At 48.6% G+C, this 14783-nt stretch overlaps 1 protein-coding gene across 4 annotated transcripts in view; it reads right to left on the bottom strand.

The window, feature by feature from the left end:
• Window positions 1–6760: 6760 nt before the first annotated feature.
• Window positions 6761–14783, bottom strand: part of NR6A1 (nuclear receptor subfamily 6 group A member 1) — a 57253-nt gene continuing 49230 nt past the window's right edge. For 3 of the 4 annotated variants that reach the window (XM_027650079.1, XM_027650082.1, XM_027650081.1), the window contains 5 exons: window positions 13974–14201; window positions 13284–13538; window positions 9864–9985; window positions 7949–8101; window positions 6761–6990 (listed from right to left, as the gene is read on the bottom strand). In XM_027650079.1, the coding sequence (XP_027505880.1) occupies window positions 6902–6990; window positions 7949–8101; window positions 9864–9985; window positions 13284–13538; window positions 13974–14201 (847 nt within the window). In that variant the 3' untranslated portion in view covers window positions 6761–6901. The remainder of the gene's footprint in view (window positions 6991–7948; window positions 8102–9863; window positions 9986–13283; window positions 13539–13973; window positions 14202–14783) is intronic. The other variant, XM_027650080.1, reaches the window with a different exon arrangement.

Here is a 14783-nt window from a genome sequence, read left to right as displayed (position 1 = left end):
CCCCACGTGCATGGAGCATCCTCCGCCATCTCCCAGGGAGCCCCTCCACTGCCGACCTTCAGGGTCCCCTCACGGGGGATAAATCCCGGGTGGCACCGTGTCAAAGCTGCTGGAGCTGCTCCGCCAAGGGGAATGCTGTCAGCAAGGAAAACAAACACAGTGAGAGGGCAGGAGCCTTGAGAGCACTCGGCAGAGTCCGGCGGAGCGGGGCCGGTTGCTCACTTGGAGCTGCCTTTGCAGCAGCACATCTCCTGAGTGGGCCCCCACATGCGCTCCCAGGCACAGGAGTGTGAATGTGGAAAGTGCTGCTCAGGCTTTTAACACATCCCCTCCCTCAGCAACACCCAGGGATTGCTAAATGATTCCTGCAGTTCCTCTCTCCGGAGGGCACTGGCCAAGCATCTCTGGTGCATTTGCTTCTTTGGATTACTCCTCCTGCTGCCAGTGCAAATCCTCCTCCTGCTGCACCCCGTGGTGACAGTAACCCTCTGCATGTTCTGGCCATCCCCGTTTGGAACCCCCTGGTGACAGCAGTGCTGTGGCTGTGCCATGTGTGCAGTGATTGAATGGAGAAAACCCACCCTCCTGCCTTCTCCTCCTGGAACCCAGCAAGGAGATGGGACCACCACACACCCATTGCTTGGCAGGGCCCAGAGCCTGTGCAAACCTTCACTCTTTGCATTGTCTCTGTCCTGTCACCCCCAAGGCACAGGGTCCCCCCAGACAACCCTGCTCTCAGCAGAGGCCACTGCCAGTCCATGCTGCAGCTGCTCTGGGCAGGGCTTGTGCCCTCATGCCAGTCCCAGTGCACCAACAGCACCGAGGCCTTCCCCAGACCCGCAGATGATTCCAGGGCAGTAGCAGGCAGGGCAGAGCCGTGGCTGCCACCCAGACCAGCACTGGGCTCCCACACCATGAGGGTGCCCCTACCCCAAGAGAGAGCCGTTGCCAAAGGGGGAAGATGCAAGGGACCAGCAGACGCCAGCGCTGCAGAACAATTCACATTTATTAGTTCATACAGCTAAACACTCGCTAAACATGCATCCAACACTTATTGGTCACATTTCCACAGGTAGTCAAGTCCCAGAGCAGAGCAGCGGAGCAGGGGCAGGTTGGGCTGACGTGGACGGTGCCACGGCACGCCCGGACACGCCGGCACAGACATTCATTTGGTCGTAGCAGTGACGAGGGGCAGCTCCCGGGCACAGCACGGGGCCCACTCCTCCTCGGGCCGCGGGGCCAGGGTGGCACCGGCTGGACACGCTGTCCTGCCCCAGCCCCGGCTCTGAGTGTGCCAATGTTCACTGTGTGTCATGCCGAGGCAACATCCTGCTTCCCTGATTTACACAAGGGATTGTGGGAAAATGAATGGGAGAAACCGTCACTTGGGACATCAGCAGAAGGACCTGACAACCGGGACCAACCCTCCTGGAATCATCCCACAAGCCAGCGAGGGGCCGACACAAGCACACACAGCAAACCAGACCCGCTGCCTCCAAAGGCTGCCCAGGATGGACACGGAAGGAGCTGTGAGGGCCCAGGACACAAACACACCCTCTGCACCAGGACTGAGCTGGAACCAGGCCCGTGGCTTGATGGGCACCAATAAAAACCAAACTAACATGAGCCACGACCTCCCCAGGAGGGACACCCACAAGGAGGGAGTCACAATTTCAGCCATCACAGCCCCTGTTCCTCGCTGGCAACAGACACTGGCAGTGTTTAGTTTTTCACACAATCCCTTTGCGATGATAAACAGGATGTCACACGAGGTAGTTTAGTTATGGAAATTGAGTCAATAATGTTATCAACTATTACAAGACATTTTATAAATTGAAAGAAAACAATGAATCACAAAAGGCTTTGTTAAGGTTGATCGTCATCTGGTTTCAATTTCTGTTTCTTTTTGCCCTTGGAGGCTTTTCTTCCACTGAACCATGTTGCTTCTTTCATGGACTTGTCAGAGGCAGCTCACAGGAGCTATTTATAATCTTTAAGTTTTTTTCCAAGGGGAAGACACTGCCTAGATTGGCCTCCCCTGCTTTCTGTGGGCCCGTTTAAGCTCCAATTTGCAGATCCTGGCTGAGGGTGCTGGGAGGGGAGTTTCAGCCCTGCAAACTTTCAATGCCTTTGGCTCAGTGCTGGCCCTGCCCATGGCTGGACAGGCCATTAAGTACTGGTGGATTACAGTTGCTACGAGTGCCCATTCTCAAACAGTCTGACTTTGACTACAACTTTCTGACCACGGTGAGAAAGTTGTACTGAGGAAAATTAAGATGTTGTAATTCATAAGCAACAAACAGAGTACAGAGCCCTGGGATTGGCTGCCAGGGACACAATGAGAAATTCCTGTTTCCCCTTTTCCACAAGCACTCAAACACATTTAACACTAAAGGCAGAAGGATGAGGTAATGCAGAAATAAAAGACAAACCTCCCCCAGACCCAGGAGCTGATGTGCTGGCAGCACCACACACCTTTGGGGTGCTTGCCCATAGGACCACACCTGAGCCTTCAGCAGGCAAACTTCCCACAGCCAAACCTAAAGCTTTTCGTCCAAAATCCCCATATGGGGCTTTGGTCAGTTCTCAGACAAGTCACGAAAGAAGCAACTGTTGCAACATCAAAACTAGGGTTTCTCTGGGTCACATTTTAAATACTTATCCCTGAGCTTCTGTGTATTGAAACAACACACCGTGAACCCAGAGAAACGCCACAGCTTGACACTGACAGCTATGCATTTCCCTCCATTTACACATCATCTACAACTTAAAAATTAGTTTCATACTTAAACTAGTTCCCCAAGTTTCCCCCTTTCTCCTGCCTTTCACGTGGCAGGGATGATTGCCGCTTATTATCCTGAGAAATAACAACATTTTCACAGACACCGAGCTTCATAGCTTCAAATCAAAACCAAGAAGGAAGAAAGAACGAGTGGGAAATAGCACATTCACAGGAGAATCTTTTTTTTTTCCTTTTTTAACTTTTAAAAAATGTAGTAAAGGTAAAAGAATTCAAGTTTTTTTAAAAAAAGTTGGTTTGAAGGACAAGACTTAAACTGCTTAACCTGAGGTGGCTGTGGGTCTGTGCAGAAACCTGAAGAGCCAAGGCAGATCCTGTCACGTGTGGCACAGGAGGGACAGCAGCGAGTGGCACTTGAGCCTTTGCAGGGTGGTGACACGGCCACCCAGGCCTCCCCTGGCAAGTAAGAGCAGTCCAGGAGCCCTGTTCACACCACTGGGACCCCTCGCTCTCAAAGCAACACCCCAGCACTGGGAACACGGGTGTTACTGGGGCAGCAGCTCACCTGCACTGGCTGGTGCTCCCACTGACCACGGCTCACCCCGGGAGCACCACGTTCCCCCCGCGCTCTGTGTGTGACGGGAGATGGCAAAAGATTTAAGAATTAAAGCTCCGGATTTAAGAGTTACAGAGGAGTCCAGAGCTGCTCCCTGATGACCCAAAGCACACGGTGCCTCCACAGAGCGTGGTGGGCATGAGAGGAGAAAGATGGAGGCCACTGGCACAATTCCCAACTGAACAGTATCTAATGCACGTGCAAAGCAGCGGAGAGTGAGCTCCTGCCGCAGTGGTTCTGCCATGCCCAGAGCCCAGCAGTCTTGGGGTACCCAGCACCTCCAAACATCCTGGCTGCCCCTCATCCCTTGCCCCCTGCAGGGCTGGACATGTTGAGGATCAGGACTCACTACCCAGCAGGAGCCTGAGCTCAAGTGGAAGAAAACTCAGGCACCTTCCAAAAGCTGTTGTTGAGGCCCTGGGGTCTCACACTCGCCCCATCAGCCAGTGGCAGCAGGTCCTGCTCCACTCCTGGTGTGGGGACACCTTCAAACTGCACAACAGCAGCAAGGACCCCTCAGCACCAACCCTCCGAGAACCTGAGCCCGAGAGCTTCAGATTTATGTCCCAAATCTCTGCTCGGATTAAAAGTAACTCTTCAGCTTTCCATCTGCACAGACACTTTGAAGGAGAGGAGGGGGTCAGCCAGCCAATTTATCTTTCAAATCAGGGATAAAAATTGACTTGTCATGGCAGAAAATTCTACCAAAGACTATTATTGTTGATTGATTCCTCTATGACAGAAGGTCAGATAAGCAAGAGCAGATAGATACCTAAGATAATGAACGTCCCCCTACTAGCATTAAGCACAAATAAAATATGAGTCCCTGTAAACTGAATGTTACGTGAAGAATGGAACAAAAATTCCAACCTTTCCAGGGTGTCCTTCAAACCAAATTCACAAATACATCTAGTGACTGACCTAACGTCTCTACATCTCTAGCTACACTCCTACCTTCTCATAATACCTGAGTTTGCAATGCAACACATTCACTTTACCCTGTTTAAAAAATACAAGTCGTTAGAGGACTTGGTGCAGAAGATATCAGGAATGACTGTCCGGTGATTCTGTTCTGTTTGCTGCTTCCTTACCTGGCAGTTCAGGAAGGATTTTCTACTCCCTACAGCAAATGAGTACTTGGGAACGGATACTGCTGCCAATCAACCTTTGGAAAATTTGCTTTCTACAACAGAAAGTAGAACATTCATGTCCGTTCATCATCATAACTGAATTTAGGTTTTTGGTTGTTGTTGGTACAGCATTAGTCTTGGGAGGTTGTTTTGGAAAACCACAGATTACCCAATAGATTATTTTGTTGGATAGCTGGCAATAAGATGACTGTTTTTATGTACACTAATTAAAACACTTATTCATCAACAGATAATAATAATTCAGTAACTGTAGAATAAAATTACTCCTATGCAATTTTAACAATTCCTTGAGTGTATAAAACAGCAAGCCAGAAATAACCCGTAATAAAAAGATCATATCAAGCTATTCAGAAATTAAACTTAAAAGTTGAGAAATACTTTCTAACTTACAAACAGGTACACTACAATCTTCCCCTGTACACGTGAGGTATAGGCTGTATGCAGAAGGCTTTCCTGAGAATACACGTGTGTCTCATTGTACTGTCAAAGTAAATGAGATTTACGGAACCACCTTTGGGTGTGAAGCTCCATCGAGCTGAGCTGCTGCTGGGCCCAGCAGCTGTTACCCGTAACATCCTGTTTAAATAATGAAAAATGAGCAGCTATGGACTTTTAGAAAAGGGAAACCATCGAGCTGGAAGATGCCCAAGCGGGGTGCCCAGCCAGCAGCGGGGCCCTGGCGCGGGGTGAGCGCGGCCACCGGCACCGCCATGGCCTGACCAGGACGTGCCAAGCCAGCGGGTCACTGTGTGCCAAGGGCAAACCCAGGGAGCACCCGCTGGGCCAGGGGGAGGGAGGGAGGGGAAGACGACTTTGGTGAGTGGGATTTTTCTCCTGTTCACCACCACATTCATCCACGGCAGCTGCAGCCCCCTGGGCTGTGCTCGCCCTGTGCCACGCTGTCATCGGGGCAACGCGAAAAGGGAGCGACTCGTCCCTCCGGCCTGAAGGGTCAAAAGCTGTTTCCCCAGATATTTTTAAAGCAGTATTCAGACAATTGTTGATGAACCATCTTGCTACACAAATGTCAGATCTACATCTAAGGAGACAGAGAGGGAAATCTAGCCAGGACTGTCTAGGAGAGTGACTGAGTTTTTGAACATTAATTTCTACTGCAGGAGATGAGAACAAGAGCACCTCATCCAACCTCCCCACCACAAGCAGGAAGCCATGAGATCACTCATGAGAATACCCAAGTTAAGCTGAACACCAGCACTCAGCAATCACTCCATCAACTAATCAGTTGCCATCAAACCAGTTCTCCATGTGGAGTGGGGGGGAGCTTGCGAGATAGAAAATCCAAGCCTTGCAACATCTAAACAGTCCTGGCAGAATGAAACTATGGAACACACATTCCCTGAGTCCAGCAGAGAAAGCCATGCCAGACAACACTGGAGTCCCTCACCCCATTACACAGGTCACATTTAACCACAGGGTGCATGAACTGCTCCTAGAAATGGGGACTGCTGCACTGCAGAAGCCTCAAGAGTCAGGTACCACCTCAGATGAACACAATAAAGGGGGGGCAATCCTGACTCTTCTCTAAGTAGGTTTTTCCTGCTTTTGTGAATCTAAAATGGATGTTAAGGAAGTGAAGAGAAAGTACTTGCAGTTCTCTAGCAACAAGAGCACCTTTGTTTAATGCCAAGAGCCTGCTACGAACTGCAGGAACAAAATTTCAGTGGAATTGGAACGTATTGTGGGAATAGTGAGAGGGCAGCTGGCCAGGAGGGGCTGCTCCCCCCAGAGGGGGACAGGGGCAGCAAGCCCCTCACAGTTCCAGACACTGCCATCCCACTGGGAAACCTGCGTCTGGAAACTGCCAGGGGAAAATAAACCAACTGCACAGACAGACTTCTCCTTCTCCTCTGCTCCCTGCCTTTTTAAAATTAAATTTAAAGAAAAAAGCTTGGCACTTCTCTATTACCCACTTCTCCAAAGTCGTCCCTTTGGGATACTGACAGCTCTGTCGACGCGGTGAGGTCGTTTGCTCTCTACGACAAATGCTTTTGGATAGAAATCATGGAAAGAGCAGTGCATGAACAGCATCTTCTCCTTGAGGTAGTCTTAGTCATCTCGGTCCCCAGCCTCAAATACAAAAGAACTAACCCTAACAAACACTGTAACATTAAACATCTTCACATTCTGTAAACCGCTGGAGAATGCATCTGCTGCATTCCTACAGAACCATGTGCATCGTGTTGAAGATCATACATTCAACTCTGTCGTGAAATAAATATATAGGAAAAAGAGTAAAAAAACAAAAACAAACAAAAAAGATTCTTGCTACAAGGGCAGGGACGCCCCTGCCCCATCTCCTGCCTGGATGGCGTTTGCCCCTCTCCCGGGGTGAGCCAGCTCACAGCGTAAGGCACCGGCCGGGGCCAGCTGGGCTCACTCTTTGCTCACACTGGTCTTGCAGGAATGTAGAACAGCCTTAAAAAGGAGAGGCAGCTGCTCCAGGGGGACATTCACCATTTTTCCTGGTAAGAAAGAAACCAGAGTTAGCAGCCACTCCTGAATCAGATTTCAGAGACACCTAAGCCAGCAGTGCTGGAGATGGTTTTACCTTGAACCTCTCAGAGAAACAGTTAATCATCCTACAGCTACATTAGACATTTGATATTCATTTGGACACAATGTGATTTACTATTTACTGAATAGAAAGCAAAATAAATGGGCAAAGTCAGATCAAAATGATTTGTCCACAATGGAGCAGTATTTATAGAAAGTGGGAAGGACTAAATCCCATCTCTCCTCAAACCCCCTTGTTGGTCTCCATGAGTAAATTACGAGAGCTACTCTCAGATTATTATCTAGTTCGTTATGACGGAGTAGGATAAAGCATATGGAGCCTTGACACGGGGAGGCAAGTATCCCTCCTTTGCCATAACATGCAGGAACAAACAGTTTTAGTAACACCAGACCTTGGAGATCTAATTAGCAACAACTGCAGTTGAGGATTCACCAACGGATTTCTGAGGTCCAAACGAGCTGGGGGGTTACACTCCAGGTCTGTCCACTGCTCTGATCACCTTCTCCTTAATTCAGCAGCATTTCAGGGATCTCTCAAGTTCTTATGAGATAACTACTCAAACCAGGATTACACCCATTTGAGACAAAATGCCTCTGAGTTGGGATTGAAAGAAAGAAAAGTAGAACCTGACCAAAGTACTTAAAGGGTGTCAGGTCAGAGCCAGGCACATCTTCCTGGAGCAGGGAGGAACCCTGTGCCCACCATCATCACCAGGACACCTTGCCAGTTGCCACTCTGGCTGGGTGAGCTTAAAGGTGGGCAAGAAGCTCTGACAGTAAAAGGTCCCACACAAACATCCTCCACCAAAGTCAACAAGAATTTCACCGTTATAAATTAATTTTCTTTTAAAAGCACATTTCATAACTTGCACATGATCCTGGTGGGAGAAGAGCTCAAGGAGTTACCTGCAATGTATCGTATCTCTGGCAAACACATCATTAAATCCGGGAAGCGGTTTGGCTGGTGTGGGTATTTGTACTCTGTGAAGTCCTGGCAAACGTACCAGTACCGCTTATTCAGCTGCTCCAGCTGGGATGCATTGGTCAGCCCCCTGATGTCTGGAAGGGAACACAATACAGCAATGAAAACATGACAAAAATACCCCAGAAGAGCAGCAGCCTCGCACTTAGTGCCTCTTCCTCAGGACAGACTGATTTCTGTCACTCTGAGCTGGGTCACTGCTTTGGAGCCTGGCTTCCAGCACCCAGTTACACCAACACTAAAATTCCCAACTCCCCTCCTGCCATGCCTGCATCGTGGATCTTTACATGCATGTCTGGATACAGGATTTCCCTCCACAAAGGGGGAACAGAACAGCTAATGTCCTAAGCTGCTCACCTGCACCTCAATGAATGCTCTCAGAGATAACAGCTCCAGCAACCTGAAATGCCTGCCTGGCACAACGTGGCCATGTGTCAGGGTTTAGTCCTCACAGCAGATCAGTGTAACACCTTCTCAGGCAGGAACACACTGTTTTAGCTGTACCATCTTGGCTGAGGACAGTGCTGAGCTCTATAATTCAAGGTATCACCACATCTCTCTCCATCTGCTTATGAATTAGGTCACAAGAGCTTTACAAACTTGTCAATTTCTTATTTTTGAATTTAGCTTTGGCCATGTCAGGTGACACACACAAAGGACAAACGGACGGGCAAGAAGGGCCACTGGCACTGTGACCAACAGTGTGGGCACCCTGCTGGGGCCTGGGGAGGACCCGGCACAGCGAGGGAGCCGCAGGCCCTCGGAGCAGGCTCGGAACTGTGGGACCATCTGACGGAAGAGGCATTCATCTACTGCCCAAAAGCTGACTTTTAAAAATAAGTCTCAGGTATTTCACTTAAAAAATTGCAAACTTCAACTAAAAATAAAAGAAGACAGGAAGTTAATGAAAATACATTTTGGAAAACAATGGAGACAGCTCGAGAAGTGCATTATCCAGTGTCAGGAAACTGCCCAGGGAAGCAAACCGGAACCTCAGCCCGGCACAGATTGAAGTGTCAGCACTATCTCCTGCTGGAAATGAGTGGGGGAGGAGGGAGCCTGCAGCACATTTTTACAGACTGCGACTATCTTTCACAGTACAAAATACTTTGGGGACATTTATTTCCAAAATTACAGACGAACACCATCTATTGAGCATTTGCCTCTGCATGGATTTTGAAATGCCCAGGGTCCTGAAGTAGCCAGGACTACCAGCTTTACTGTGCTGCTTAATCAGCAGATTTACAGCCCTTTCCTAGGCTTAATTCATGACCTGCACATAAATACTTCATCCCTGATCACCTTTCACTGTGAAGAGTCAGATTTAGGTACTGAACCTAAAATGCAGGAATCCAGCTAAGTGATCTAAGGATATCCTCGAGGTAAATATTTTAAAGAGTCAGAAAAGCTCTAAAAAAGGGAGTACTGGTTTTACAAATTTACCCTTTAAAGTACAAAAATGAACAAATACATTTTCTAGCTGTGAATCTTTGGAAGGCTGTTATGCAAGCAGTCATCATTTACTTCAGAAAAAAAGCCATGCAAATTAACTGGTTTTAAAGCATCATTTAGGCAATTAACTAAACAGTCACCTAAAGCAGTAATATTTTCAGATGACACATCTGCTGCCTATATTTAAAGGCAATAAAAACTTCATCCCATTCCAGGTTTCTCCAGGTGGGTACCCAACTAAGCATCCCGTGTGTGAGCACGATGGCTCAGACACACTGAGCGTTCAGGGCTTGAGCATCTTCATGGCTCCTGGACCCTTCCTCCCATTTCCCACCAGGGAAGCAATGACTGCTCGGACTGTTTCAGAGTCCCTCTCTGCAGACTCACCCTGATTGAGGAAGTTGATGGCTTTCATACAGGCATACTCCTCGTTGCTGACCTTCAGCTGGTTAAATTTGCGGAAGAGGTAGATCAAGCGCTCCATCACCTCCATCCCCTCTTCACTGAATCTGCAGGACAGAGACCACACATCAGCACATGCAGCACGTGGACTGTACAATAAAGGCAAGAAGTTTTTTAAAGTATTCAGAGATTTTAACTTCTTGCAAGAGAATTAAAAAAAATTGCCATCAAAACTGCCCGAAGTCTGTTGGCATTATTAATTAAAGTAGAAGTAAGAAGGAAAATGTCTCAGTTACAAACTTAGAATCATAGAATCACTGAATGGTTTGGGTTGGAAGGGATCTCAAAGATCATCTCATTCCATCCCCCTGTCATAGGCAGGGACACCTTCTACTAGACTGTGTTACTCAGAGCCCCATCCAGCATAGTCACACTAGGGATGGGAAGTCCACAGACTTGACTGATACAGATATTTATAGCAAAAAAACATCTCTTGGTGATTCAGTTCACCACCAGCCTGCTTTGACAGTGGAGATGGTTTGATGGAGCCAGGAATCTGCAGCAGAGCCAGTGACAGAGGTGGGTAGGACAGGGCACACTGATGCACAGGGAATGCAAATCTCCCAAAAGTCTCCTGGGAAAATGCCTGATGGAGATTTTGTGGTTGCAGACCCAGGTCCTCCTGCTGAAGGGGGTGCCAAGCCTCTTCAGGAGTAAATACCCCACAAGTCCACCATGACTAAGCCACGGGGTAAGGACCAGGCTGGAGCAGAGCAGGAGGGTGTGGAGGGCTGCAGGTACCTCCAGACCATCCGACACCTGCTCAGGACCAGAACGGCCTCTCAGGAACACATCTCACAGCAACACCCCCGGCTTCAAAGAAACCACATATTAAAAAGTGCTCAGAAGTGGGACAGAAGTGTTTCGGGAAGCTTCAGCGTCCTCTGGCATTGTGCAGCACAAAGCACAAGAGCACAGCCAGCAAGCCATCTCTGAATAGAACAGAAATAGAACCTTTTTCACTGAATAATACCTTATTTTGGCATGTGTGTTTGTTTACTTCAAAGTTATTTGTAAAATGCATGGTGGAGTTCAACCTCTGCGAAGTGAAAACAAGCTGTCTGAACTCCAGGTCACTTCTTCAAGAAAGTAATATTGTAAGTGATGAAAGCCTTGTCGGCTAATCTAAAGTTGTACAAGTTTTCTTGCTCTCCAGTTGACATTAAAAATCTTGCAGGTGCAAGATTGCAAAGCTCAAGAAGTTAATGAGCACAAAGACCACTCAGTCGTCTGTTGGGTTTAATTGTTTTTAGAGCATGCACATTTTTACCAGCCACTCATCACTTCATAAATCCAGGAGAGCTCTTCTCTCATTCCTTCAGTTGAACTGTCTTACTTTCTGCACATACTTTCCTCCCCCCTTTCAAACAAAGCTATTCTGTTTTTCACAGCCCTATTTCTTCTCGAGGACTGACTCCTCCACACTTTTCCTCGCAGTTTACACCAGGCGAATTTCTGGCTGGGAGTTATCGGGATCAGCTGGGGAGGAGAGGGAAGAGAAGCACTATCAGGAGTGCTGGGGGAGGTCAGGAGTCTATTCATTTCATATTCATCTTCAGAAAAACAGCACAATAAAAGAAAACATTTGATCTAGCAGGCTAACAGAACGTTTAGTCAGTTGTTAGAAGCGATTAAAACACAGGGGCTGGGGAGCTCATCCTATGCCTTTGTTTGTCACCTACCCATTAGCATTGCTCTTGTCATTTTGTTAAGAGCAGAAATTAACCCTGAAGTGCCAGACTATCCCTGCTCAGTGAGATTTCTCCAACCATCTCTGAAGTTTGGTTTGCAGTCATTATGGATCAATGTCGGAGGAACCAGGGGCTCTCCGAACACGTTGGACACCTCTCCGAAAGAGCTCCTCTCAAATCTGAAGGGACTGGCTTTTTCACAACTGCTTTGGATAGGGAGCTATCCCACTGCTGCTGGCAGACAGTGAAGCTATGGTTGGAGGACCATGAAGACAAGAGTGAGGGAGCCACACAGCTTGAGACCCCACATCTATGCAACTTCCCGCTAAATGGCTTTTTGGGTGTGCATTCTCCCAGGTTACTAATGACAATTAATGATACTTGAAAAGCTAAATTAGAAGAGACTGCAGAAGCATTCCTCTCCCAAGAACACCTGTTTTCATCCATGTGCACAGATCTTCTCTGAAGGACCTTTGAGGCAACCAGCTCTGAATTGCCGGTTTCTGCAGGGTGAAGATTCCTCCTTTGTCTCGCTGTCTTAGCCCTCACTTGTATTTATCACAAACCCAAAATGAAAGAAACACTTCCCTCGTGAGGCTCTGACCAGGACAGCAGGAACAAAAGGACAGCTGAACGCAGGACCAAGTGTCATTGTGGTTTTCTATGACCCTCACTGCTCCTTGCAGAAGCAGCACCAGATGCACGATGAATGGCTGGGCAGAACAGCGGCACGGAGGAACCTGCCCCAGGAAATGAGACACCTGGGGCCAGCTCTCCACTCCACTGTGGTCTCAGCCCACCAGTGCTCTGGTTGTCACAACAGATGCACAAAGGTATCTCAAAGAGCTGTGAGACACCGCAGTGGCTGAGGAGCACAGCAGTGTTGTAAATCCCTGCTCATCAGACATCGGATCCCCGGTGACTCCGGCAGCACCGCCGAGCCCAGCGAGGGCAGAGCACACGAGGCAGGTGTTTAAGGGGAGGGTGGGCAGCAGTTTCCCTAAATCCTACCTATTCTGCCAGAATATTGTGAGATTGTGACTCTACTACCAAAAGGAGAATTTGTCTGGCACCGAGACTACAAAACAAAACATCCAAACCAAAAAAACAACACCCTGACCAAAATGATAAATGAAAGGCAAGTTCCCCAGAGCATCAGACAGTCTGTACCATAGAAAAAACAAGAGCTAAGTTGCAACATTTTTAAATTTATGTAATCAAAACAACAAAAAAGCAATTAATAATGAACACTTTGATAATACAGATAACCAGCTTTGTGAACAGCCTTTCCACTAGCCCAATGGGTTTTTAAATAAACTTTCTTTCCGCTATCTCAGGGTTACCAAAAGTGTTGGTTAGTTTTACTCTCCTCATAAAAAGGTGCTTTGTAGGGCTGTGCTGGAGGACAACAGCATTGCTGAGGGAAATTCAGAGCACCATGCTGCACCATGGCCCTTTCCCTGCAGAAGGAAGGTGTGATCCAGCACTGACAAATCACGGTGTGCTTTCTAAGCCTGGAACAACTGTTCCCTAAAACAGGCGCAGGCAAAGTGACAAGAGAGGTGGTCACAGAGCACCTGACCACTGTCCTTCCCACGGCTCCTCCATCTCTAGATCTCACTGCCTTACCCGTGGGCTCAGCCTGACATCTCACCTGTGCAGCTCATCGTCAGAGGGAGAGTACTTGGAGGTGACATCTGCCAGGTCACCGAAGATCTGCTTGCTGTAAACAGTCAGGGAGGAGAGCAGGATCAGCTCCTGCCACGTAGAGCTGAGCAGGCAGGTATAGTCCTTGATGGAGAGTTCGCAGAAGAATGGCAGCTTCTTGATCCAAGCAATCTGCCTGAAAAGCAATTCATCTGCCAGACGACACAACAATGCAAACAGCTCTGCCTGGGTCACTTTATACCTGCAGGCACAGTTAAAACAAAGGCAAAAAACATTAAAAACATTGAATGACATCACCTGATGAGGCACTTGAAAACAAGGCAAACACACAGGAATTTGTGTTGAAGTGGCCAACATGCCAGTGCCCAGGGTGTGACCTGGTGATGGGAGCCAGGATGGTGAGCACCCACCCTGCCCAACTGGGGGCTATGAGGGCACTCCCCCCCAACCCCAGAGATCACCCAACTCACCAGCACCCAGCCTGGCCAGGCCACATAGCCTGGAACCCCATCCCAAGTCCATGTACCCCAGCTCCAGCACCAGGCAAGGGCACAGGATACCCGTGGGATGGGGTCTGGTTTGCTGCCTGCACTGCAGCTGCACCTCCCAGGGTACCTGTGGCCCCACATCCCAGCAGGAACACGCAGCCCCGGCGCCGAGCCGGGTTCACACTGACCCGTCCTCAATGAGCATCGGCGTCCCCAGCGGCTCCAGGTCCTCGGCAGACACCAGCTGGTTGATCAGACTGTGAGACTGGGGGTCCAGGCTCCGCGTCTGGGGGGGCACCAGGGCCGAGTGAGCAGAGTAGCTAAAAAGGTGCGGGAGGTACTGGTAGTGCGTGGACACCGGCGTGCCGATGTACTGATCCCTGAGTGCGGCGAACCCGTTCAGCTCCACGGACCTACTGGAAAAGGAAAAGCTCTTCAATACACCCCAAAAATTCCACTTGATTCATTACAACGTTGCGTCCAGTTCTTTCAGAAACGCTAATAAAAACAGGGAAAGCAAACAGAATGGGAAATGCCTTTGTATTTAAACCCTGCCTTGGAAATAACTGAGTGTGCAGATCAGAAGCCATGCTCTGGCTGCACGTTGAGCCCAGCCAGGCACTGGTTAATGGAGATCTGGGAGCTGCTGCTGAGCTGCCATTCAGGGAGCAAAGCAGAAACCTACCTGTGCACAGCCTTTCCAGCCCAGCTTCCTGAAAGGGCCAGAATTTGGGATTGTACATTAAGTACTTCCACAGCCAGTGAACACAAACATGGCCATGCTTAAGATGCAGCTGAAAGCAGATGGGATCAGGTCTGAGATTCTCACTGCATCAAGAGGTTTACACTCACAGTAAGAGACTTTAATATTAAACACCACCAATTATTAACCTAAATGGAGTCTTTTATTTTCAAAATCTGAGCACGGTGCAGAAAAAGAGTTTATGCAGAGTGAGCAGTGAAAGGTAATCAAGTACCCATGATCTGCAGAAAGTATG

The sequence above is a fragment of the Corapipo altera genome, unplaced genomic scaffold (genome assembly GCF_003945725.1).
Source record: "Corapipo altera isolate COAL_440 unplaced genomic scaffold, ASM394572v1 268, whole genome shotgun sequence".
NCBI lineage: Eukaryota > Metazoa > Chordata > Aves > Passeriformes > Pipridae > Corapipo > Corapipo altera.
Note: the sequence above shows the minus strand (reverse complement) of the source record. Positions and strands in the feature narration are given on the sequence as shown.